The sequence below is a fragment of the Kogia breviceps genome, chromosome 9, assembly GCF_026419965.1.
Source record: "Kogia breviceps isolate mKogBre1 chromosome 9, mKogBre1 haplotype 1, whole genome shotgun sequence".
NCBI lineage: Eukaryota > Metazoa > Chordata > Mammalia > Artiodactyla > Physeteridae > Kogia > Kogia breviceps.
Genome location: NC_081318.1, coordinates 1,250,915 through 1,277,481, shown reverse-complemented (window position 1 = coordinate 1,277,481; position 26,567 = coordinate 1,250,915). Strand labels below are relative to the sequence as shown.

Sequence of the window (26,567 nt, the reverse complement as noted above, 5' to 3'; positions counted from 1 at the left end):
AGCTGTGCAAGTTCGTTTGAATCCAGCCCGCAGAGCTGGGATCCCGGCTGCCAAAGTGCTCAGCCAAACCCACGTGGAGTGGCCGCGAGAGCCCGGGTGGACAACACGGTGTTAGCTCTGCTAAAAGGCACAGAAATGATGTGTTCTGGCATCTCTTACCGCTAGCGATGAGAGGCTGACATACTGGGAGGGGCAAGAGGACTTATTAAAGAGAATAATGAAAATCAGCTTTTAACACAAAACACTAGAACTCAAAAGGATGGCGGACCGTTTGCTGAAAACAAGCAAAACTAAGATCCAGTTAGCGCCATGTCTCATTGATCAGTACAGACGGAAACCAGTAACGTCAGCACCAAACCGTGTCCGCACAGATCTTTGGAGACTTATATTGCTTTGTGAGTCTTCAGACATGAAACAAGTAGAAACTGTCCCAGTGAAAGTTCATTTCACAATGATGCTGCCAGAAACAAGCTTCTTCCGCTGAGGAGCAGGTGTAGTAAAGGAAGGTGCGTTTTTGGATGATCCAGTTATTATTAGGAAAGCGTTGTCTTTATTCCCTTCTCTGTTTGGGTGCCTATTACAACAATCAACCCTTTTGCTAGAATAAGAATACAGCCATTTACGTTTCCTTTCCTTGTGAGGGGACCATAGGTTGGTGCTTTAAAATCAGGTAGAGTGGGCTTCTGTGGTGGCGCAGTGGTTGAGAGTCTGACTGCCGATGCAGGGGACGCGGGTTCGTGCCCCGGTCCGGGAGGGTCCCATGTGCCGCAGAGCGGCTGGGCCCGTGAGCCATGGCCGCTGAGCCCGCGCGTCTGGAGCCTGTGCTCCGCAACGGGAGAGGCCACAACAGTGAGAGGCCCGCGTACGGCAAAAACAAAACAAAACAAAACAGAAAACAAACAAAAAAATCAGGTAGAGTTAGATGAATGCTTTTAAAAGCAGCAGTAAGCTGCTTCTGCTGCCATCTGGGGACATGATGACCTTTTTTGCTTCAAAAATAAACATTGTCACCCGTCTTCATTAATACATTAAAGGGAAATGTTTATGCTACATGTTTGAATTCCGAAAGTAAGACGTTTAAATTCCAAGCAAAAAATATGAAACGATGAAAGGAGAAATTAGATGGGGTTAATTGTCTGGGCTTAGCACACATGGACACAGAGACGCAGGAAGAGCAAACTGCTTGATGAAAAAGGTACTTTGGTTGTCTATAGTTTGCTGCATCTGGCATATTTTAAATGTTATTTATTAATATTATGCATCAGGCAGGCTAAGATATTTGGAATTAGAAATTCAAAGTAATCCGTTCAAGCTCAAGGAAGGAGAGATACGGTTAAATGATCAGAGGGTAGTTTTGCTGTCTCTTAGCTTAGGAAAGATTTGCTTGAAATGGAATCAGAAACCATACAATTGTATCCGAAACACCATCTGACTGCAATAAAAGTAACAAGTGAAGCTCCGCACCCGGTGACTCACCCTCTGTTCTCACACCTGCCCAACGTCTCACCTGTCGTGGGGCTCCTGGTCTCACCAGACAGTTAGTTAAACACGCACCGCTTTATCGCCTTCAGACGAGGAACTTAAGATGCAGAGCAGCTATGCACACATCACATTAAAAAAAAAAAAAAAAAAAAAGGAAACCCGCAGACCCAGACCAGGTCCGCTCAGCGCACGGGCCTGCGTTGGCAGCGTGGGGCCACTTGGAAGTCGGCACTGTTTGGAACCGAGCCTCTGGGTCGTGTGAACTAAGCCTAAAGGAGTGGGAAGAGGAGCAGAGGAATTCGAAAGAATAAATGAAAGACCGTCACGCGGTCTTTTCTCTTCTTATTACATTTGAGGTATCACCTCCGTGGAAGTTTGTTTTTGAGGAGGAAACACTCGCACGTGAACTTGCAGTGGGCAATCCGCTTCCCTTATCCTGGTGAATCGGGACGTGGTTAAAAGCAGATGCAATTGACCAGCAAAAGCCCCCGGCCTGGGCAGCAGAATTGGCTTCACTGATAAGTGTGAATCAGTGCCGGTTCTTCCAAATCCTTCCTCTGAAAGCCCTGTTTCTCAAGCTGAGCTGTTCTGAAGACCGCGTAGAATCTTTGCAGGCCCGGCGACCCCTGAAAACTGTTCTCACGCTGTCTCAGTGTGAGTTAGAAACGCGCTCCCGTTCTTTGTGTGGTAACCAAGCAGGCTGTGCAGGGATAGAGGTTTTAAATTGTTAAACTAGTAGAGAAGAGTTCCTACGCTTCCGAATGCGAAGCCTTTAAGAGAAAGTTCCCAACTTAACACTCATTTTAGGCGGAGACGGTGAGCAAGGAAACGCCCAGGACAGAGAAGCAGCATAGAAGGAGGAACAGAATACGCTGCGCTGTTTTGGAGGCTGTGAACCGTGGATTATCTTGTTTTGTTTAAAATCCTTTCTCTAGTTGAAAAATGAAATACGTGGAGGAGCTAAGAAAACAAACAGAAGCTTCAAAGCAGCGGTCCCCAACCTTTTTGGCGCCAGGGACCAGTTTCGTGGAAGACAGTTTTTCCACGGATGGGGTTGGGGCATTACATTTACTGTGCGCTTCACGTCTATTATTATTACATTGTAACGTATAATGACGTAATTATACCACTCACGTTAATGCAGAATCAGTGGGCGCCCTGAGCTTGTTGTCACCTGGCGCTCACGGACAGGCTCTGATAGGAGTCGGCAAGCGATTCACTTCTGACGGTCTCTGTGCAGTCACGCCCCTCCGCTAACGATCGTCTCTATCTGCAGCCACGCCCCAGCGCTGGCGTCACGGCGTCACCGCCTCAGCCCCCCTCGGATCATCAGGCGCTGGATTCTCGCGAGGAGCGCGACCCGGATCCCTCGCACGCGCACTTCACAGCAGGGTCCGCGCTCCTGTAACAATCTCGTGCCGCCGCTGATCCGACGGCAGGTGGAGCTCAGGCGGTCATGCGAGCGACGCGGAGCGGCTGTAAATACAGGTGAAGCTCCGCTCGCTCGCCCGCCGCTCGCCTCCCGCTGTGCGGCCCAGTCCCCAACAAGCCACGGACTGGTACGTACTGGTCTGTGGCCCACGGGTTGGGGACCCCTGCCTTAAAGAATACCACGTGTTTCTACAAAGTACTGCTGGGACAGTTTCCCCGAGCGCAAGTTCCTTTGCTCCTGTGTGGCACCGGGACGGGGCGGGCATGCACCCCATCTGCTTTTGGAAGCGCGATGAGAAGGAAAAGGCAACGCCTCGCAAAGCAGTGAGTTAAGAGGACATGAAAGCTAGTTACATCTCTCTTTAGTAGAGCTCAACTAATTGGAATCTTCAATTACTGTATTTTTATTATAATCATTTTGAGGTTTGGTACTCTACATCTAGAAGGGTCCAGACTGCGGAGAAAGCATACCGACTGTAACAGAGAGTTTTCTGAATGACCTGCGGGGTGTTTCCTGGGGTCAGGAACCCCTGAGCCTAGCCTCCGGGTCATCTCCACGGAGGGCTGTGCCTGTGAGAGATGCTCTCACGGGCCCTCGTGCACTAAGTCACGTGCTCATCGAATCTCTCTGTGACCCGCACTCGACTTAATTTATAGATTTATGGAAAAGGAAAATCACAATTTTATGAAGACTTACAACTGAAACCCTGGTGGGAAATGTTAATAATGGACACATTCTGTTCCAGAAATGTTCTGATTAGTAAACTTTAAAAAATAAGTAATTTTGTCCTTACCACCTCCTCTTCCTAAATAAGGGAAAGGCTCGTTCTTTTACACTACGGAGAGTTTGTTTCATGCTGGGTGCTTCAGTGCGATATAATTTCGGGTGTGTTGCGTAGGAGAGCGTGACGAAGGTCTTCTGCAGAAATGCTGAGAGAGAAGCCACGCGATAATAGTAACAACAATAACTTCACTTCGTATTTTCGGGCTGTCATTTTCAAGAAGCTCCAAGAATTTTAAATGAGCAATTTGATGAACCTTATTATCTTATTTAACATCTTAAAAATTAAGGTCATATGCACATAGGCAAAATACAAAGGTGAATACTTATAAGCAATGGGAAATAATTAAGAGACTTATACCCTACATCCATAAATGTACAGCTATTTATATTTAAATTGAAGACAAAAGAGGTTGGCCTGGCATTATGAGTGAAACCTGGATTCCGCCTCTACTTGTGGAAGAGAGAGGTAAGAGTTGCAGCATTATTTCAGACTCCCGCTCATTTGCTGGTGGGTTTGGCCATTTATTTGTTCATTCAACTAACTTCATCGAAAGCATATCATATGAGCTGGGGGTGTCTTATGTTCTGAGGACCCAGCAGGCAGCTGGTCGGAAACACTGTCCTCACGGGGCTGATGCTGTAGCTGGAGAACAGACCACACACCAGTAGCTAGACAGAATTTAGAAAGATAACTTCAGACAACAGTAAAAGTGGTAAGAGGATGTAAAACAACAACGTAAAGGCGACTGGGGTGGAGGGCGGTTGAGGAGTCCAGGAAGGGAGGTCCCTCCTGAAAGACGGGAAGGGCCGGAGGCGCAGAGGACGGTGGGTGTGTTCCAGGAGAGAGAAGGTCCTGGGGGCGGGGGGGGAATGGGTGCAGCAGTTCTGAATCAGAGAGGAGGCCAGGGTGGCCGGGGCCACGGGAGCTTGAAAGCCGGGGCGGCTTTCATACAGGGAGGGGCCTGAGGCTTATTTCAAGAGCAACGTGAAGCCCGCAGGGAGCTTCACGCACAAGAGGCACGTGACGATAAAGACGCTTTGAAAAGGTCACGCCAGCTCCGGGCAGGGACTGACTGAGGACACCAGCTGGACGTTCCCGCGAGGGAGCTCAGGGGCTGGGAGTCGGGTAACAACAGTGCAGGCAGAGCACCGCCAGGATTTGCTCACAGAGCAAATTAGGGGATTTGAGTTGGTTTGATACGGATCCTGCTCATTTCGTTATCCAGCCCGATCTTCCTTATCCTCCTAAACGTCTGCAAACGTAGTAACTGTCTGAACCCCCAACCACGGTGAGCAAAGGTTTCATCTCAGAAACAAGGTCACAGCCTACATTCACCGGAAGTCAAAAATCTGGCTAGAAATCTGAAAATTCCATCAACAGCCCTGATATTTCTAACAATCTTCACGCTTTGTTACCTGGATGAAATGTTCAGATATTTGATGAGACTAGTTTTTATCTTAGCTGTTCTACAGAAAACTACCAGCCAAGAGCTTAACCCAAACTTACTACGTAAAATCAAGCGAACGACTACACCAAGGTGGAATGTTTAGATATACTTACACAAATAAGGCAGCTGTTGAGATACAAAGGTGTGCGAGCACGTGTGCACCTCCAAACACAAACGCAGTCACGTCAGGAGCACGAAGTAGCCAGTCACGGTGCCGGGAGCAAATTCTCCCCCGCGGGTCGGAAAGAACCGATCAGCTCTTTCAGACCACCTGGGCTGCACGTCTTACATCCCCACAGCAATCACGGACTGGTTCCCAGATGACACAAAAACAGCCTCTGAGAGAGTCGCGCATTGGAGGAACATAGGCCCAGTGCATTCAGACACATTCAGAGGAAACCGAGACGATCCTAGGTTTGAGAACACGAGGACTTTTAAGACACGACAAGAGCGCACACCCGTACAGGTGTCAGCAGCCGCTCGCTCTCCTTGGGGGCCGCGCGGGAGGGAGCCCAGCGCTCCCCGAGAACCGCCCGGAGCTTGCGCCCAGCTGCTGTCTCCAGCCTGCGTGGGGCTCCGGCAGGGCCGTGAGCCCAGGGCACGCGTGCGATCCGCCCCGGGCCCTAAAAGCGACGTCCCTGCCAGACCGACCTTCCGGAGCTTCTGGAAATCTGAACGCTGCTTTTCCCCTGTTCACAGGACACCGGGCTCTACCTGGGTGACGTTATAAGCTGGGTATTTCAGTCCCTGCCATCAGCTCAGTGGGAAAAACCAGGACAAAGAAATAAAGGTAAGGTGCGTTTCCAGGCGCTGTCAGTGCACCCGTTGTTTTACCCCTCGTGGCCTCTCCAGCATCTGGTGCGGAGCCTGCACGGCCTAGGTGTTCAAGAGACACTTCCTGGATGGATGAAGGGTGCGCCACCCGCTGAACCCTGCCTGGAGGAGAGGCTGAGCTCCCGCGGCCTCTGGCTCAGCCCCGGAGCCAAGGCCAAGGCTGCACGGTGGACACGCGGGCTTAAGTAACCGCCAGGGTCACCTTGAGAGACAAGGAACCACGGAAGCTCTGCCAATGAAACCCTTGTGGAAAAACGGGTCTCAGGGCTTCGATTTACAGTCTTCTTCAACAATATTTACCGTTTACGATCTTAAATCGAACGAGCACTCGGCAGGGGGAAAGGCAGACTTCCATGCTACTAAACAAATTTTAATTTCTTGCAGAATACTCTCATATATTGTATTTTTTCTGCCTCGCTTTTTACTCTGGCTACCTTACCAACCCTCTCACCTTCGCCAGGATGTTTGGGGATACTGCATAATCTATTCCTGGGATGCGTGAGCAGCTCTGGAGCCTATAAAATATTCATTCGCTTTCAAAAATATTTGCACCCTGCTGTCAAACGTGGACAGATTCTTATGGAGTATTGGAAAATGGCTATTTTAATGGCAAATGCTTTCCTCAGACCTCTCTTTCCACTAAAACATTTTCTTCAAAATTATTTTCATAAGATGAACAATTTCAACATTAGCGGCTAATCCCATTTCATTTAAAACTCTGCTGATAAAATTCTTTGCTTGTCATTCAAATAGTAAGTAATAATTATAGATTTGAGGCTCCCATCTCTGGATTCATTAACGGTAAATTGCATGGAAGTCTGAAGCATAAGGCAGCTTTGATACATCTCAAAATGCAATTTCCATAGCTTCCCTTGGCTATGTACAATTAATTATACAGTTAATATGGGAAATATGTTAATGAAAGAAGCATTATTCATCCAGACCACCTGCCTTTACCAAATATCTTTTGTGTGCTTCTCTTCTTTTTGTACTTTTGGTCTACAAACAGTAAAAAAAAAAAAAAAAAAAAAAAAAACCCTCACAATTGATAATGTGGTGATTTTAAATATCAGTCTGCCAGGCTGCAGCTACTTCCATTAACACAAGTCTAAAGAAAAATTAGTTCAAGTTTGTGATATTTCTACTAATTTCTGCCTTTTAGCAGTTTAAGATGTCTATCCATGGCATTTTAAACGCCTGAAATAGCTGTTTATCAAACAAAAAATTACTATTAAGTTGTCTTATTCCTACCAACGATATACTCATCTTTATAGATAAACGGAAAACACTGGAAAACTGAGAAGAAACTGTGAGAAAGATGAAGAGATAAACCCCAATCATTCTGAATAGTTTGAACTCTCCTAAATCATTTCTCATCCATTGTAAACCTCTGTGCCTAACAATAATTAAATCCTCTCTTCTTTGGATAATCAAAGTTTGTCTATAGATGGTTGAGTGCAGAAGCCAATGTTAACCTTTACAAAGAAAAGTTAACGTTTCTGAGACTTTGATGTGGAAGAGAAATCAGAATAGTTTAACTAGAGAAGTAAACTGTCTCGCTAAAGCTACGTTTCTGTTTACTTTTTATAAATTACTCAGACAGTATGTAAAAATGCATTTGCAAATATTAGTTTCACAACAGATTTTTATTAATATAGGTTAATAAAAAGTCTTTATACAAATGAGAAAATAAGAATTTGATTCCAACCTCAATCGTGTCTTTTTGAAACATACTTTCAGCCATGAGTTATTCAGAAATTCCATTAATGTCCAAAATGCAGTTGGAGACCAACCTTAGATTCCAGAGTTGATAGGAAATAAGAGGAAAAAAGAATCATGACACAATGCAGTTTTAAGATAAACAACCCTCAAAGATCTTCTAATACAGAAGCAAACTCTAGGAGACAAAAGAATCTCCAAATCGACCTCCCTGCTACCCCTAGCGTGTGGGGGAGGGGTGATACCTGATGGGTAACCCCCCCAGACAAGAAGTTGAGCGATGAAGAAACCATTTACATTTTCACTGTCGTGTTCAGTGACTCGGGCAGTGTTTCCTGAAGATCTTCTTGAAAAGCAGTGTTGAATAATGTTTCTCTATGTGTGTACCAGCAGCTCCATGTGTTTAAAGGGCCATCCACCCATGCCTCCCCAACCAGATGGCCACCTACAAAATTCAAGTGGCCAATTCCGAGTCACAATTCCAAGAGCAGATTCTCTCTAAGACCCAACACCTCCACTATCACCCAGCTGACATGAAAAAGCCCAGAGGAGACAATTTTCACTCGCAAGATGACGACAGCAGTTTAACAGGGAAACCTTTCAGGAAGAGGAAGGAGGAGGGACGGTTGCCTAGCAACACACAGAGAGCACCTCGCGAACCACAAAGCAGTAGGTCTTTTCTTAGCAGCAGCCTTTTCTGTTCTGTACCAATGATGTACTCATTATGATTTTCTGATGAAGTTTTTAGGAAGAACAAAGAATTCCAGCGAGGGCAGTAAAGGTTACCTAGGGCAGCAACACGGGCACGAATGTTCTCTTCCATATCCATATGGGAAATTCTGGATTTCTACAGCACATTATTAGAAAATATTTGCAGACGTTCTAAAAGCGCCCTTTGGAAGTAGAATGTTTGGTTTTTAATTTCCTAAAACTAACAGGCTACGTGCTCGTGAGCAATAATACGAAAATGGGGGAAGAGAAACGGCAGCAAAACAGGAAAAGCTCATACAAGACCCCAGAACGTATCTTCCCTTCACCAACCAAAACTGTTAAAAGGGAATGAAGCCTAGATGGCCACCTCCTCTCTTTTCCCAGACCTCCCAACCGGCAGCGAAATAGCTAAAATACAGTGAAGAAAAAGGGAAAAGGAAGATTCAATAGTCAGCTACAGCGGCCGGCAGCAGCTGACGAGTGTTCTTTGTGCAGTTGCTTCGAAATGGGGGGTTCAAAGTAGCAGAGAGAAGAGTCGATCCATCGAAAATTATTTTCACTTTTTAGGCTGAAAAGTTGAGAGAGAAGACTGTCAAATGTATGCTTCACCTCTCCCCGGCTCAGCTGCCAATCATATTGCGAGCTGTCCAAATTACACGCCCACGGGCTCTCAAGGTGTGATGGGTGGAGCGGGAGGGCTATCAGCTGTCACCCATCCCGCTCTTCCATTCCAGCACAACCCAGCTGCAGAACGGGTGCCCACCCCTCCCGACAGCCGCCTTGATCACCACTGCACAACGCGCACCACCGGAGTTTCTCCGTGGCTAGACCCGCCCCGATAGCCTTTGGGCTCCGCTCACCTGCCCACCTGCCCGCTGACCAAGGTAGCCGTCGATGCACGCCCACCGACAGCTTATGCCGCACACACAGGTGTGCGGGCACTTCCTGAAGCGAGGCGACCCCTTTGCCCCCGTACAAAAGGGACGTGTGGGAACTGGCCTGAACGAGGTGGCTGCTCACCCTCTTTGATCCCAGGGACCCACCTTGAGGTGTGTGTCTTTGTTATGCAGAACATGAAGCTGGGTCTCAGATACGGCTGTCAAGGGGACATGGAAGGAACTGGCGGCAGCATCTGCACTGTGTTTAACCTGCGATGAGTCTCACGTGCCCGGAGACAAGAAGAACGGGGTAGACTGAGGGGCCTCCTCTATAGGATGTCTAGAGACGCTGTGTAAACGGCACGGTCTGCCTTTCACAAAACTAAGGGAAGTCCCCAGGAATCTACGTGAAGAGGGAGGCACGTGGCCTGAAGTCGCTCAAGCCTTTGAGGGAGGGGGCAGGGCCAAATGACTTCCTGTACCCCAGCCCCGGGATCTGGGCTTCCACCGTCCACGTGGGGCCTTAGGGAAATCCGGCATGCAGGAGTCAGGGGGCCGGATGTGAGGCCACACACGGACCAGGACCCTCAGGAGACCACGCCGTCAGTGAAAACGTTTGTTCAGGCCGCAAGAAAGCTTACCTGTCTCCACGTGAATTCAAGATGGGAAGAGTTCTGGACCCTGGGCCTCCCCTGGGATTGAGGGTCAGATTGACAATACAGACATCATCTGGGAATCTCTGAGTGGGGAGCTGATGTAAAGATGGTCCTGGTTTAATGACAGCCTGGAGTGGCTAGAATATCAATCTCAAAACCTCTCTTTGGAGGATAACACAGAATTCCGAGAGACAGAGCCCCACTTATGAGGAGCTTTTAATCCGAAATCACAGAACCCACCAGACGGCAAGCATACCCAAGAGCAGGTTTCGATTCATAGGAACTTAGAAAATAGAAGTATTAGATGGAAACAACCCAATGCTACATTTCTAAGAACTGAAGGTATTCAAGGAGGATTGACAATGTAAGACCAGAACAACACAGCAGACAGATTTAAAAAAGAGTAACAGAACAGCTGCAAATGAAAAATGTACTCCTGGAGATTACAGACACAATGGGTGGATTACACAGTAGACTAGACTCTGCTGAAGAGAAACAAGGCAGACTAGATGACAGGTCTGTCTGAGGAAATTCCCTGTAATGCAGAGCACAGGGACAGAGAGAGAAAATATGGAAGGGAGAGTAAAAGAACGCCCAACATTTTCCACTAGAGGAGAGAACTGAGAGAATGGAAGACAGTCAGATTTAAACTGTAAATGGTTTGTCATTTTCTAGAATTGATGGAAGCCAGCAATTCTCTGATTCAGGAATCATAGTTAAGTCCTGAGCCAAAAACAAAACGAACTAAAAAACAACCCCTCCCTGCCCGGCAAAAAAACCGTATATAATAAAATAGGTCCGCACCAAGACAAGGCACAAAGAAGTTCCAGAACAACAGAGGTGTAGAATTCAGGAAGAAAGTAAGAGGACCCATGAAGGAACAGCCCCTGGACCAGCAACAAACAGCCTTTTCAACAGCTATGGCATCAAAGGCAAGAAAATAGTATTTTTAAAGTAATGAGAGAAAATCAACTAGAATTTGATCCTTGTCTAATCTATCATGCATGTGTGAGGATTAATTAAAGACATTTTCAGACAAAGACAGGGAGACTTTCCTATTAAAAGACTGAAGGAAGGATACAGTTTGGGAAAAGAGGAGATTTTAATCCCAACAAAGAGCTGAGAAGTAAGGCGCGATGGTGATGAAAACAAACAACAGTCAATCTGAACGAGTGCTGACCACGAAAATCAGTAATAAAAACGGTTAATTTAAGGGTATAAATGTTAAGGTGAAACTAAAATACCGGGCAATGGCAATACGTGTGTCAGAGGGAGATGCCGGGTTCAGAGTCAGAGATTCTGAGTTTACTTGGGAGGAGGGCAGAGCTCTGCGCGTCAAAATGGTCAGGACACTTACGAAATTACACCTGCTGAGCCAGTGGCGGGGAAAGAGGGGATGAGGCCAGTGCGGTCAGCCCCGCAGCGGTTAGGGAGCGAGGCCACAGGCACAGCGTGACACTGGCACCTCACCTCCAGCATCTCTAGCTGAGGACGTGGGGACAGCACCGCAGAGGCCGAGCGGCTCCCCTTCCCCAGCGACCGCGCGGTCACGTGGGCTTCGTAGGCCCTCGCGCTTTGCGGGTGGGGAAGCCCGCGGGGACGGTTCTGAGCCAGCCCAGCTGTCACCCGGGGGGCAGCCTCTGGATCTGGGACCGCCTTTCGTCAGAGCGTCTCCGGGCCCCTCCCCTCTGACTCCGGAAGGGAGAACCTCAGAGGACGGTCGTCGCCACCCACTCGGTTCCCTCCCGTCACCAATGCCCTCACCCTCCGGCACATGCGCTCAAGTGAGCGAACAAACGAATAACCGGGTGCCATTTTCCTCGTTCAAGAAGCTGCAGTGGGGGCTTCGCTGGTGGCGCAGTGGTTGGGGGTCCGCCCGCCGGTGCGAGGGACGCGGGTTCGTGCCCCGGTCCGGGAGGATCCCACATGCCGCGGAGCGGCTGGGCCCGTGAGCCATGGCCGCTGAGCCTGCGCGTCCGGAGCCCGTGCTCTGCAGCGGGAGAGGCCACGGCAGTGAGAGGCCCGCGTACAGCAGCAGAAAAAAAAAATAAAAAGAAGCTACAGTGGCCACCCACGGATGGAACACCGCCCCTCATGCTGGCGCCCCAGCCGCCCAGCGTCTGGCTCAGGGTCACAGCCACTCGAGGCTGCGTGCGTGTCCTGTTTCTCCCACGGACTCTCACCCTGTGAGCAGAATCAGGGTTCCTGGAGGAGCTGTGACCTTTCCTGCCGTCTCCTGCCCGCTCCAGGTCAGCTCCTCCTCCCTGACCAGGCCCCCCAGGACGGAGACGTCTCCCGGCAAAGGAACGTGATTGGCACTTGGCTGAGCCTAGTGTATTCTAGCCACGCCCCCCTCCTCATTTCAGGTAGATCGAAAACTTCTCAGGGGTCACACTCCGACCATCGACCTCACTCAGGAACTCGGGAAACTTCTACTGCAAACCCCCTATGTCCAAGAGCTGTGCCAGATGCCAAGCATAGAAAGGTGAGCAGAAGTTTGGTCCACTGACGAATTATTGGCGAAACCCTATGGTTTAGTGCAATTTCAAACGCTACATGTTATAGACTATTAATTTTGCACACGAGTCTGTACGTGAACAATCAGATCATCCTGCCCGGGGTCTGGACTGACACTGCTGTCTCTCAGTTCCCAAGAGGAGCCCGATGGGCTGGAAGAATGCAGCCTCCTTTCTGGGCACCCCGTCAGGTTTATTTGAGGGGGGGGTCCCAGTAGGCCACCAGGCACTCAGGAAACATTTCCTGTTCATATGTATGAACGGACACTTTCCAAGTGCTATTTGGACACCAGTTTCAGTGTTTTCCCCTCGGAAACATGAACTCACAGACTTACTACCAAATTTGGTGTCTGATTCTTCCATCTAACTCAACAAATACCAACCGGATGCTTGATCTTACACTCCACCTTACCCTATCTTCTCTCCAGCAGAAGGTCTAGCGCGCAAGGACACCATTCTGTCATCATTCTAGCACGTTCAACGATAAGTCGGATTTTAAAAAATAACATGGCAAGTTACATCCCTCACCAAAAATATAATAAGTAGTTCTGCACCCCCCAAGACCGGGCAGTGGAAACGGTACTCGCTGCCTTGTATCAACAGCAAAGCGTCAAGAGTCACGGACGTTGCAGATGCCAGAGGAGCCCCGGTGCCGAGGGGCCGGCCAAGTGTGGGCGGTAGACACGATCACAGCCCCTCAACACAGGCTGCACCCCAGCGGCCAGGGCCCTCGGGAGGGGCTGCCGGCCAGCTCTCTGAGTCCACAGCTAACTCTCACACGTGGGCTAATCACTGGGCCCGGAAGACAGACAAGGGTGAGCTAGTTTCCTTCCGACACCACGTTAGTAAACTCGCGTGGGCATCCGCGGTTGGTGCCGTGTAACACGGAGAACTCCTACCCCTGGGTGGGCATCCCCGCGGGACACTTCGAAAACCATTCTTGGAGGGAACAATAAATGGCTCCCCAAATTACGAAAAGTCACACAGGGCTAGAGAAACGTAAACGAAACGACTTTGAAATAGCATTTCCACTCACCAGTGGAAGATCAAAGCCGGCCAGCGCCCGAGCCTCAGGAGGGTCTGGGGATACAGTGCCATTTTCTGCGTAGCTGGTGGGAGCATCGGTTAGTCAAACGCTCTGGCAGGAAACTTGGCGATGCCTCGCCAAATAAACAACAAGACCTAGGTTCTTCCAGAAATCCAACCTACCGTTATTTTTACCATCACGTGCTGTGGTGCGGCGGTGGCCAAGTTTGAGAATTGCCTACGAGACCTTTGCCAGCATACAATAGATGAGTTACCATACGTCGGACGACAGAATAATCTAGCCCGTTAAGATGAGCAGAGTCACGGCCGCTCGCGTGGAGCTGTGTCTCCGAGACGCGGTGTCACGCGAGGGGCCGGGTGTGGTCCCTGGTAACAGTGTTGCCTGTGGGCCAGGGCTGGGGTCACACAAGCATGGTTTAAGAAGATGCAGGATTTAGAGCTAGACGTTGCTCTCAGCCTGGGAACTGCTGGATGACTAACCCTCCAGTGAGTACGGAGGTGGGCGGCCACCCAAGAGCTCCCAGGAGGCAGAGGAAGGGTCCCGAGGACGCCTTAAACGCCTACCGTGTGCCAGACACACGCTGGGCACCGCGCACACACACGCGCGCAGAGCTGTCCTGTCCGAGTAGCCGTGGGTCCTCCTGGAACCTGAGGGCCCGTGAGCAGTCGGAAGCGGGTGCCGACCGGTTCTGGCCCCCAAGCTCACCTCGACGGCAGGTGTTTCCGGGCCGCAGAGGTAGTGCCCGGGGTGAGCAAACGCACAGACGCGGGGGGCTCTACGAAAGCCCCAAGCCGCTCCGACGTGGGAACTCTGGGTTCGGGCCCGGCCGAGGCCTGGGCCGCCCTCGGGGGTCAGATCAATTCCACGGGAACGGGACTCGGGCTCACCGCGTGACCCCAGCGGCAGCCCACCCGAGTGCGCGCACCCTCCTCTGGCCTTGACTCCGTCACCTCCCGCCCCGTCGCCCTGCCCTGGACAGTAAGTGCAGCCCTGGACCTCTGACCACACGCCCCGCGGGGCTGGCCTGTAAGGCTTCCCGTGGCCGTCCCCGAAGTTGTGGGAGGGCTGGCGGCCGACGGCCTGGCGTCTGATGCATTTGAGCCATTTTACTCCCAGGAGGGCTTCTGTCGCAGCCTCAGGCAGGGTTCACGTGGCAGGAAACAGCTTCCACACAAGTTCGTGCTCCTCGAAGCGCAGACCACGGAGGGCAGCACCTCAGAGCTCCGGGTGCCTGCGCGTGGCTCCTACGGCGGCAGGCAGACCCCGGCTCAGCTGGACCTGACACCCGCGAGCAGGCACACGGCCGGAGGAAGCCCGGCCACCGTGTCAACTTCTCGGCGGCCCCGGCACCCTCACCATGAGGACAGCGGCCAGCTGAGCCTCAGACGCACATTCGGGTCACAGAGAGCAGGACCAGGGCGTGCGGCAAGGACCCTGGGCGACACTCTTTTGGGAAATATAGGTGCCGGATTTAAAGACAAAGCAAACGGGGTCGCCCCCGCCCCCCGAAGCAGACCCTCGGCCTCTGGGAGGAGACGTCACTTCCTGGTTACGCATTTAACTTACCATACCCGTGGGTATAAAAATACCAGCGAAGGAGGCTGGTGCCAGATAAAATGAGAGTGATCACTCAGTGCAAAAGTCCAACGATCAAGGAGCGCAGGAGGCGGACACCGTGGAGAGGCCACGAGCCCTGCGGGTTGGGCCGTGAGCTCTGAGGTGGCCTGTCTCCTTCGTGGACAAAGCATCCTTCACCCTTCGCAGGTCCAGAGCAGCTGTCTGTCACCGAACACTTCTGCCTCTGTAGGTTTCCTCCCTTCTGTGACGATGGGGAGGCTTGGTCACATTTCGCAACGTGGTAACTTCCCATTTTTCAGGTGTTTACATCACTGCTCTTGGTTTTCTTGTCTACATCTGTGAAATGGGCCAAAACCAGTTCCTACTTCATGGTTTCTTAGGACAGTGCTGTTACATAGATGGTCAGTGACGCTCGCTCCTGTTGTATCATATTTTGCAAGAATAAAGGGGATGCAAAGATCCAGTCCATACCCTCACCTTCAACTTGGATGAAGGCGTGGCCCCTCCGTCTACACAGCCGCGTGCCACGCGCCGCCTCTGTGACCAGCGGCTGGCTTCCGAGGAACCGGGACGGCCACCTGCTCTTGACACCACCCACAAAGCTGCCATGCCAGCCTCTGAAAACAAACGTGCTCTAGAAACAGGTCCTTTCGAAGGATAAGTTCAAACGTGATCCTTTAGCTTTCAAAAGGATGGACGGCAGTTCTTAAGAAGCCGAGTCCCGCACCGTATGTAAAACACCACGATGTTGCTAACAGTTCCACTGAGTCACTGGAACGAGGCCACCTGTTTCCAGAGCTCCGCTCTGAGCCTGGTCAGACCTGGCCACGTGGCCTTGGAAAACGTGTCTTCAGAAGCCGACCAGGTTCACAGCTGAGGGTGTTTCCCTTCCTGTCTCCCTCCTCTCCCGGTGACGTCGTTCCTTCTACAAACGTCCGGGGGCTCCTACCTCGCCCCAGGCCTGGGCACCGCATGGCTTGGGGAGCCTGTCAGGCACAGCCCCCCGGGCACCCCCTTCCTGGGCTTGCAAATCCCCCAAAGCACCCTCACTGTGTGCCCGGGGGCTGCGGTTTCCAGGGCATGTGACATTTTCCCTGTGGAGGCCCCTTTCCCCTTAGTTTCATCAAAGGAGAACTGGTTCCATTTTTTTGCCGTGATCCTTTCGGCCTTAATCGTTACAACTGTAGGTTCCACAGGTGCAGTATCTCACACTCTGTCTCGTTTAACCCTCACAGGGACCCCGCAGGAGGCGCTATTACTAAGCCCGTCTTGGGGATGAGAAAACGGAGGTCGAGGGATTTGTCAGGGACATGGGACCAGGAAACAGCTAAGCTTCCTAGCTTCGCCCCGGTTTCTGGGGCCGCAGTGTCCGTGCCGTCAGCGGGATGCTCCACCTCCAGATCGACCCCTCGGGCCCTGGCAGCTCGGGGAGGCCGTGCTGGTCTCGGCGGGAGGGCGTGGCTCCTGGGAGGAGGGGCCCTCGATGGCCGGCCCTGCCCCTTCCCACATCTCCACTGGGCAGCTGCCAGGACCTCCCCCTCCCCACTTCCCGGCACCGGCCGACACTCGCGTCCCTGAGACCTCAGTGCCTCTAGGCCTCAGTCAACACCTGCTTCCCTGGCCCCTTCCTCTGTCTCGTCCTCCTGGCTGGGATCCCTGGCTCAGCGGTAATCAGGTCCCTCCCTGCAGTTAAGCTACACTCGGCCTCCTCCGCCGTGAAGACCGCCCGGAGCAGTTGGGCTGGTGGCGGCGCCTTTGTCATCTGCACAGCGGCCTGCGGCCTCCCGCCAGCTGGAGACCCTCCTTCTCCCACGGAAAGCCCTGCCTCCTTTCCAGGGGAGGGCGAATTCTGCTCACCCCTAGGAGCAACGTCGGTTCCCAGAGTTCTGTACCACGGCTCCCCGCGTGAAGCCACAGCGTGTAACCCAACGTGACACTGCAGTGGGCGGCGCGACAGCGGGAGGGGGCGGCGCTCGGGCTGAGGGCGCCTCCCCAGGTCAGCCCTCCGACCGTCCTCCAGCGACAGGTCGGCCGTTGGCTTTTCAGCTTCCCGAACCACTCATTCCTTGCAAGGCACCCCCGTCCTCCGCCAAGGAGAACGTTCCAGCTCTGCGCACTGGCCGCCCGAGCTACTCCTTGCTTCCACCCCGCTGTCCAAACGTGAGTAGCTCTGCTGTCGGTTCCACCACGTCTTTAGCTCGAAATGTCACATCGGTGTGACGTTCACGGGAGCAGCTAAGCATCAGGAAAGGTGGGCTCCTGGGACTTGCCTGGGCTCTGCATAACTTACCCCGGGGCCTCTGAAGCCTCGGCGCGTGGTTCAGGGAGACGGCCGAGGCGGCTGTCTGATGACCGGGAATGGTCCTGACGGGGCCGGATGGCTGAGCGCCACACGCCGGTCTCCCTGTGGCCTGCATGGGTCCGGAGGTCGGGGCTCCCGTGTGTCCCGAGGTCCGGCGCAGGCGGCTTCGCTGCAGCCCTGGCAGAGGGGAAGCCAGCAACCACGTGCCAGTAACAAGACAGGCCCTGCGAACGTGGCTCTGGTCCGGCTGAACGGGTCCCGTGGCCTTTCCCGTGAGAAAGGGAAGCAGTTTTGGAGCCTAAAAGACGAGCCATTTTACTTGCTTTCGTGGATGAGAAGGTGTAAAAATGCCAAGCAGGGCTCCCTCCTGCCCCGTCTCCACACCTCGGGGTCCCGTACGGGGGGCCGAAGACGACGGTGGGGCTGAGAAAACCCCTCTGTACGTGGGTGAGAGGGCAGCAAACAGGACTGGGGCGCGAGGGCCAGACGCTGGGGCGTGCTCAGTGGGGTCCCCGTGGCTGAGCTGGACCCTCTCCCTGGTGCCCGGCACCTGCTCCCCACTCAGTCAGGAGGAGTAGCCAGCGACCCCAATTCAAATGAAGCGTCGGTCGGTTAACAAGAAGAAGCCTTGAGTCCAGCGGGCGGCCAAGCGCCCGCAGGTTTCTGAGTTGGTCGGCGGTGGCCGTGGGTTTGGAAACTGTGTCGCCGCCATCGCCCGGGGGACGCTCGCGTGAGGCTCGGCCGCGGGGTGGCCCGCGGACGGCGGGTCAGCTCTGCAGGGCAGGGACTTCAGCTGAGAGGCCCCCACCGGTCTCCCTGTCGCATCGGCCACCACACATGGGTACCGCAAAACACAGTGTACCACGAAAACTACAGTGTGTCCACGTCCCATTTGGAGGTGAGATACCGTCAAGCTGTAGCTCAGTCGTCTTGACATATAAAGATACCAGAATATGATAAAGGCTCTCGAAATGCACCTCCCCCCGCACCAACTTGTCAGATAAACGCACCTGGCTGACGTGTTGGCCCCCAAACCGAATCTCATTAGAAATCCGGCTGAGATCGGTGGAGTTTCCTTTTCTCAAAGGGACGCACGCTGAAACGTTCTCTAGAAAGTCAGCTCTGAACTAACGTAACTGTTGTCTGTCCGGAGAAGAGGTTCCTTCCGAGTTCCTGGCTGTGGGCGCGCAGTAGGACGGCAGCACACGTCTGCAACTTGAGCGACGCGCCGTCTCCCCCGGAAACCGCGACCCTGGGGCTCAGGCCCCAGCCGCACGCGACCACAGTGGGGCCTTGGGAGCGCCGCGCGTTTCCTCCCCGGCCCCCCGTCCACGTCCGCGCGGGGAGGAGCCGGAGGGAGACGTCAGCTCAGCCGCACCGATCGGCCGAGCTGAACCCCTCGACTTCGGCTTCCCTCGTCTGTTGTCTCTGCTGTGCCCCTCGGTCCCCACGTCTGGCACCTGTGCCTCCTGCCCCCGGATCGGACACCCCGGGAGTGGGCGCCTCCACCCCCCAGCGTCCTGGGGGCGCCCCCAGACCCCCCTCCAGGCTCCACACTGAGGCTCTTCAGCGCGGACGTGGTTTCCCAGCTGCTCTGGGGTGACTGTCTGGGTCCTCCCACATTCTCATGTGGCATCCTAACCCCCGAGGTGATGGCGTCACGAGCCAGGGCCCTCACGACGGGGTCCGTGCCCTGATGAGACCCCACAGAGCTCCCTGCCCCTCCCACACGTGAGGACGTGGTGAGAAGCTAGGGCCCTCACGACGGGGTCCGTGCCCTGATGAGACCCCACAGAGCTCCCTGCCCCTCCCACACGTGAGGACGTGGTGAGAAGCCAGGGCCCTCACGACGGGGTCCGTGCCCTGATGAGACCCCACAGAGCTCCCTGCCCCTCCCACACGTGAGGACGTGGTGAGAAGCCAGGGCCCTCACGACGGGGTCCGTGCCCTGATGAGACCCCACAGAGCTCCCTGCCCCTCCCACACGTGAGGACGTGGTGAGAAGCCAGGGCCCTCACGACGGGGTCCGTGCCCTGATGAGACCCCACAGAGCTCCCTGCCCCTCCCACACGTGAGGACGTGGTGAGAAGCCAGGGCCCTCACGACGGGGTCCGTGCCCTGATGAGACCCCACAGAGCTCCCTGCCCCTCCCACACGTGAGGACGTGGTGAGAAGCTAGGGCCCTCACGACGGGGTCCGCGCCCTGATGAGACCCCACAGAGCTCCCTGCCCCTCCCACACGTGAGGACGTGGTGAGAAGCTAGGGCCCTCACGACGGGGTCCGTGCCCTGATGAGACCCCACAGAGCTCCCTGCCCCTCCCACACGTGAGGACGTGGTGAGAAGCTAGGGCCCTCACGACGGGGTCCGTGCCCTGATGAGACCCCACAGAGCTCCCTGCCCCTCCCACACGTGAGGACGTGGTGAGAAGCTAGGGCCCTCACGACGGGGTCCGTGCCCTGATGAGACCCCACAGAGCTCCCTGCCCCTCCCACACGTGAGGACGTGGTGAGAAGCTGCCGTCTGTGAGCCAGGACTCGGGCTCCCACCGGACCCCGGATCCGCTGGGCCTCCATCTCAGCCTTCCAGCCTCCAGACAGAGAGTTAATTAAGTGTCTGTTCAAGCCGCCAGAAGGGACCAAGACACTGGCCTTCCCGGTCCCTTCCCCTTCCTGGGAAGTTAGCCGCGCAGTGGAAACTCTCCCCTGATCCACGAGAGCCCCGCTGCTCCGGGGGTAGTGACTCGGGCTCTGCCCTTGTCACCCGAAGCCCCACCCCCAGTAGGAGAGACTACGGCCTGTGTGACGGTCACTGAACAGGGAGAGAGAGGCCCGTGGCCTGGAGACCTGGGAGGGCGGTGTCCACGCGGCCGTCAGCACTCGTCCGCACAGCGAGAAGTGCTGAGTTGTGAACAAACCCTCCTGATAAAACCTGGACGGTAATCACGCGTCAAGCACCACGTGCTCCAGCACGGGCAGGGGGCGGGTTCGTGCTGGGAGAGGGCTCCCTGCCTGGGAGGCTTCTGCACCCGACAGGGCCTCTGAAGGGCATACAAAGCAGCTGACCCCTCCCACGTCGCTTTTAACGTGAAGCAGCCTGTGAGCGACGTGCATTCACCCCAAGGCTGCTCTGTGAGTTGGGGGCGCGTCTGCAGTCGGGCCGGGCGCTCACCCACGCGCATTTCCAGGGTGGAGGCCGAGGGTTCTGTGCGGAGCCGGGACGACGCTCCCTCGGGGGGCCCTGGGCAGAGGGGCTGGACGTGGGGTGCCCTCCTCCTGCCGCCTCGGGCCACATGCTAGGGAGCTGGGCCCCCAAGCCTCTCGCGGCCACTCCCTGCCAACCCCGCGCGGAGGGCACAGCCTTACCAGGACCATATGGCCGGTGGAGATGTCCATGTTGGGCTGCACGGGCTCCTCCGACCAGGACGAGGTGCTGCCCCGCGCAGAGGGGCTGGGCATCGGCCCGTCGCTGAACTGGGAGGACACGCTGCTGACGCGGGACGTGTGCGCGGTCTCCGGGCGCTCGGACGGGCGCGCGGCCATGCGCTGCCGGCACAGCTCCTGCAAGACAGCGGTCGCCGGTCAGAGCCTCCCCACCTGCGTCCCCAGGGCCAGGGCCGACGGGATCCACCCGTGACCACGCACAGATGTACACGCGCCACACAGAGACATACACGGGTACATACACAGTAGACACACACACCTCCGACACAGATACACAGATGCACAGACACACAGATGTACACAGATACACACACACCACACAGATACACACACATGGATACGCTACAGATACACACACAAAGATACACACAGATACACACACACCACACGGAGACACACAGAGAGATACGCTATGGACACACGCAGATACATACACACGTACACAGAGACACACAGAGACACACACAGATATAAACAGATACACAGACACACACAGATACGCACACAGAGACACACAGATACACGCACAGATTCAGAAGGGGCCGCTGGGCCAGCTCTGGCCTCCCTGGACCCTCAGAATGCTATGTCACGTGCACTAACTCAGGCACCTTCCTTATCAGAATGTGGGCGCAGGTGGGAGGGGAGGGATTTTACACTGTGGACTGAAATACAGAAATTGGTACCAGGGTCGGGATGTTTACAGAAAAAACCCCCCTTTTTGGTTCTCCTTGTTCTCAGAACGTCACTCCAACTGGTAAAGCCCACACGGGAGGGAATCTAGAGAAGCGCATACGAGAGGGAAAGTGCAGGGTGGATGGGGAACGCGGCCCCGCTGGGCGGACACCAGACACGGGGCCTGACGGACGAGCCCCTCGCCCGACGGAGCTCGGCTGGCTCAGTGCAGAGTCCCGGGCTGCCTCGTACAGGCACGCGTGACCAGCCTGGCCGGGGAGGCCCGTCCACGCCTGTGGCCCTGCAGCCACCAGACTCAGGTCCTGGCCGTCACCCAGCCCCCGGGAGACTCAGCCGGACGCCCTGCTCCCGCCACTTCGGAGCAACCGAGCACCCTTGGGGAGAATTCAACAGTCACGATTTGGTGACTCCCAGCCTCTGCCCAGGGAGCACGCCACTGTCACCCGAGCCGTCAAACAAAACGACGTCAAGAAGAAGTTTACAAGAGCATCTGCGCTCGAGAGTTGAAAACTTGTTCAGGGGAGAAAGGACTCGGCGGAGAGCTGAGGGTCCCCCACGCCCCTTGCTCTTCACCTGGTGCCGCCTGCCCAACCAGCGCCGCGTGCCACCGGCCTCTCAACTCCCGCGGGCGAGGCCTCGGCCACGGGGCTGGTCCCCGCTTCCTGACCTCTCACGCGGCTGCCGCTTACTGGCCACTAAGGGTCGTCGTGAGGCCGCTGAGGGCTCGCTCTCCCCGGGGACGCGGTGCCGGCTCTTCCCCAGGTCGGAGGGCGGCTCAGGCGCTTTGGGCGTGAACCCCCAGCCCCGCTAGAGCCCCTGGGGACGGGGATCATCGTGTGCACGCGGAAAAGACGAACTAGAAGAAAAAAGGGCCAGCGGTGAGGGCGGGGTCTCCCTGCCGGCCCTCCCTGTCCAGGGCTCAGGAATTTCACACGGTTTCGAAACAACAAATCTGTTTGAAATTCCACCCACGTTTCCTCAGAATCTTAAAAACAAAAAGAAACCCAGACACAACGGGTGATCGTAAGAAGGCAGATGATACTAGGAACCAAGTCCGTGTCTCGCTGATTTCCCACTTACGCACGTGGAACATTACCTGACTTTGGGAACGCGCACCAAAACATGTTTCTGCGGTAATTTCTGGGGTTTCGTGTCGTTCACCCAGAAGAACAGGTCCGATGAGCTAAGGCTAAGAGAGCTCAGAAAATGTCCTCCAAGAACGGGCTCCTCTGGGGAAGAAGATGTGAGATGTTTGAGATTCACCCTCTGAAAAGCAAAACCTCAGAGCAGCTGGGAGTCTGCCCGTGGAGGTGCCCAGCAGGAAGAGGGACGGCCAAGCCTGGATTCCTGTCCCTCTTCGGTCCCCGTGGAGAGTGGAGAGCCCTGGGCGGGGCCCTCGCGCCACCAGACCTTATGTGAACTTGGGTCGGGCACTCAAGGCCCCCAGGCCTGTGTGCTGTCACTTAAAGATGGAAGTGACAGGACAGCACAGAGGATGAAAAGGGTTCACGTGTGTGAGATGCCCGGTGCAGTGCCTGCCACGAGGTCCCATAGTTAATCAGTGCAACGGTAGAGGTACTGGTGCAGTGAAGAGAAGAACAGTTCTTTAAACCAGAGCAAATTCTCGACGGCTTGGCGAGTTCAAAGATACTTCTAAAGGAAGCAAGAATTTTAGCGGTGGAGGTGCCCACAGAGCGTCCACTCAGACCTCCTCATTTGCTAGATGATTAGGACTGATTTGCAGGCTCGGTGAAGGCCTCGCAGGTGTCTGGTGGTCCCCTGGGACTGAACCTGTGACTCAGGCCCAGCACTCTTCCCGCGGCTGCTGCGGGCAGCTTCCCCTTGTGGGTCTTTGTTTTTTAAAAATAAAAAAAGCTGCGGGGCTTCTCTGGCGGTGCAGCGGTCGAGAGTCCGCCCGCCGATGCGGGGGACGCGGGTTCGAGCCCCGGTCCGGGAAGATCCCACGTGCCGCGGGGCGGCTGGGCCCGTGAGCCGTGGCCGCTGCGCCTGCGCGTCCGGAGCCTGTGCTCCGCGACGGGAGGGGCCACAGCAGTGAGAGGCCCGCGTACCGCAAAAAAAAAAAAAAAAAAGCTGCAGTAAGGATCCAAGAAAAATCGGTCACCCCCATTTCCAACGGTAAACAATGCTGAATATCGGTGCCTTGACTGGAGAGAGGAAGCCCCGGAGGCCGGCAGCCCGGGTGATGGCGCTTTGCCTGTGCAGAGGGAAGGTCCCCGGGCTGCGCAGGGACGCCGGGGAGGGGGGGTGGGCCAGGCCTGCGCCACGTGCTCCCATCTGCAAACCGTTCACCTGCGGCTGGCATCTCTCTGCACCGCGCCGGTGGCTGAGGCAGCGTGGCTCGTGGCCGTGGCTGAAGTTTTCCTGGTCCCTTCAGCCCGCAGCTCGGCTCGCCCACGGGAGTCTGCCTGCCGCACTCCGCGAGGCGGGGGTCCGAGCCTCATCGTCCTGATCTGAGACATGGGTTGAACGGCGTCTGGCTCAGATTAGGCTGTAGCACGAGCAGCAGTTGGGGCGCCGGAGCAGGGCCAGAGCCTCCACTGGCTTCAGAACAACAGGGCTGGGGGAGCCAGGCCGCACACACGCCTGGACTGCAAGGTGGCAGAGGGTCCGCCTCCACTGCTGCCCTTGAGCTCAACGCAAGAAGGCCAGACCTAAGTGTTTGTGACAAAAACAGGGATCACTCAAAAGTGGTGTGGTCTGAGCCGCCCGAGTCGGACGACCGTGCCCTTCAGGAGGAGACACAGCGGTCCTGCTGCCTGAGGAAGGGGCCCGGGTCAATCTTCAATCATGGCTTGTTCTGCTTGGTACCAGGCAGAGTCCCTCCACGTCCCTGTGGCCGCTGCCCGACCCCGAGCCCTGAGCTCTCACGTCTGGACACGCATCCTACCCTCCTCCCCTGCCTCCTGCTATGTCACCCTCCTTGCCCTGTCACAGGACTCTCCAGGTGTCCCCGGAGAGGCAGGCAGGCTGCAAAGAGATGCAGAAATCCCTGGGGGAGTCACTGTAGGTGGCCTTTAAAATTAGTCCTTTAGGTTTGACCACAGCTTCTAAATTAACCACAGAAATTCTACGCTTTGTCCGTGCTCTGCACTATTACTTTGAAATTTCTAAGGAAAAATGAACTTCTTTTTAGAACATTACTACCTGACTTAGCAATGGTCTGGCCAGGACGCTAGCTGGATAGTTTTGAAATCCCTCAGCTTTATGGCTTTGTGGGGACGTCTCAGCCCATGCCCCGCAGATCTGAACCTCTCGGGAGGGCCGTCAGCCACGCGTTTAACCAGGGAGCTCTTGCTTCCGTGCCTCTCTCCTCCCCAGACCAGACGGTGACCCTGTGGGCCTCGTTCTTCGTTTAAAAGTCTCATCTCTCCCTAGAAAGGCATCCGCAGCCCTCAGGGCAAGGATGCAGGCAGGATTCCACTGACCCCTCTGAGCCACGGGCTGGGCTTAAACATTTATTTTAAATGTAATTTGAAGTTCCCACCACACAGGGAACAGCTATCAGGTCAAAGCACTTCCCTGGGCCTACTGCCTGCATCTATTACCGATAGGGGCCCCGCAGGGCAGGACAGGACGCTCCTGTCATCAGGGGATACACACCACCATCAACCGGATCAACCCCCTGTAAGTAATGCCCCGTGGAGGCAGCTTAGCGTTCAGAGCTGTGATCGTCCGTGGGGGGCACCTCATTTGAGCAAAAGGTAACTGACAGCGCTAAACGAACGACACGGCCTGCTCTGACAGGAACCTGGAGACTTATGTGTTAACTTTTCCTAACTTATAATCCCGGCGGCAAGCAGGTAGGGCTGAATCCACACCCGGAAAACCAAATCCCCGGGTTAGGTCGCGGAACCCCAAAACGTGCTCATTAAGGTGCAAATTCACTGAAATCGTAACTCCCTTCAACTTTACAGATGCAGCGCGTCCTCAGCGGGGCCTCGTCCTGAGCACGGAGGAGAGTTGGGCAAATAAATAGTCTTTCCTTGGCTGGACAAAGAGGTGCAGCCCCTCCACTGGAAAAGGTCTTTTAAGGTGTTTAAGATCCAGACTAACTCGCCTTTAATTAAAAAATGACTTTGCTTATGATCTAGGACGGCACTCCTTTTGTAAAAATGACCCTGAGCGTTCAGCTTGATGACCTGGAGTTGATATAAACACGAGTACGATCCTCGTGTAGCGAGAGATGCACGTATAACCCAGCGACCAAGAGGCAGACCTACCCGTGGGGCCACCCAGCCACCCGTGGCTTCCCTTCGAACGGCTCTTTGCTCAGCGTGTGCCCCGTCCGCCGTTGCAGACCACCAGCCGCCGAGCACAGAGCCAGACACCCTCTGGGCTGCACCCGCAGACGTGGGGCGCCTCTCCCACCCGAGGGCTCACTCGGGCTGTGAGCCGGTGCCCTGGGTCACAAACCGCTCCCACCAGGAGTTTGGCCAAGTCTGTTTTCTCATCCAGTGCCTACACTTCAGCGGGAAAGAAAAAAAAACCAACGCGTGTGTGTGAATGAGAAGAAGGTCGTTTTCCGACAGCAGAAGGGAAATCACTTATTTGGGGGCCGTGGTGCTTCGGTTTTCAGGACGTCTGTCTCTAAAGAGGGGCCTCGGGCCACTCCGGAGAGGTGGCTCATCTCAGTGTGGCTGTGCCTTTTTAGCGTCTGGGCCCTCGCAGGTGTGGAGAACATCACTGAGGAACACAGACGCGAGTCACCCCAGGCTCCCGACGGGGACGCTCGCACAGTCATGGGGAGACGCTGCGATTCTGCTGCTGAGCCCACGTCTGTACCGCCAGGGATGGAGGGGCCCCTACTCTCGGGAAGCAGGTGTTCTAGGGCCATCTGTGTCTTAGGAACAAGTCCCAGGGAGAAGATGAAATCCATCGGTGGGAGAGGACGCCACCCAAGACAGACCCTGGTCCATGCCGTGCGTCCTGGGTCCAGACAAGGACTCGGGCCCAGATCACCCGGGTCCGAATCCCGGCTCAGCCCCTTAGGAGCTGCGTGACTTTGGACAAGTTGCCTGAGCGCC

At 54.8% G+C, this 26,567-nt stretch overlaps 1 protein-coding gene across 7 annotated transcripts in view; it reads right to left on the bottom strand.

The window, feature by feature from the left end:
- Window positions 1-26,567, bottom strand: part of PTPRN2 (protein tyrosine phosphatase receptor type N2) — a 697,234-nt gene that overhangs the window by 69,066 nt on the left and 601,601 nt on the right. For all 7 annotated transcript variants that reach the window (XM_067041729.1, XM_067041728.1, XM_067041727.1 and 4 more), the window contains one exon: window positions 20,752-20,946. In XM_067041729.1, the coding sequence (XP_066897830.1) occupies window positions 20,752-20,946 (195 nt within the window). The remainder of the gene's footprint in view (window positions 1-20,751; window positions 20,947-26,567) is intronic.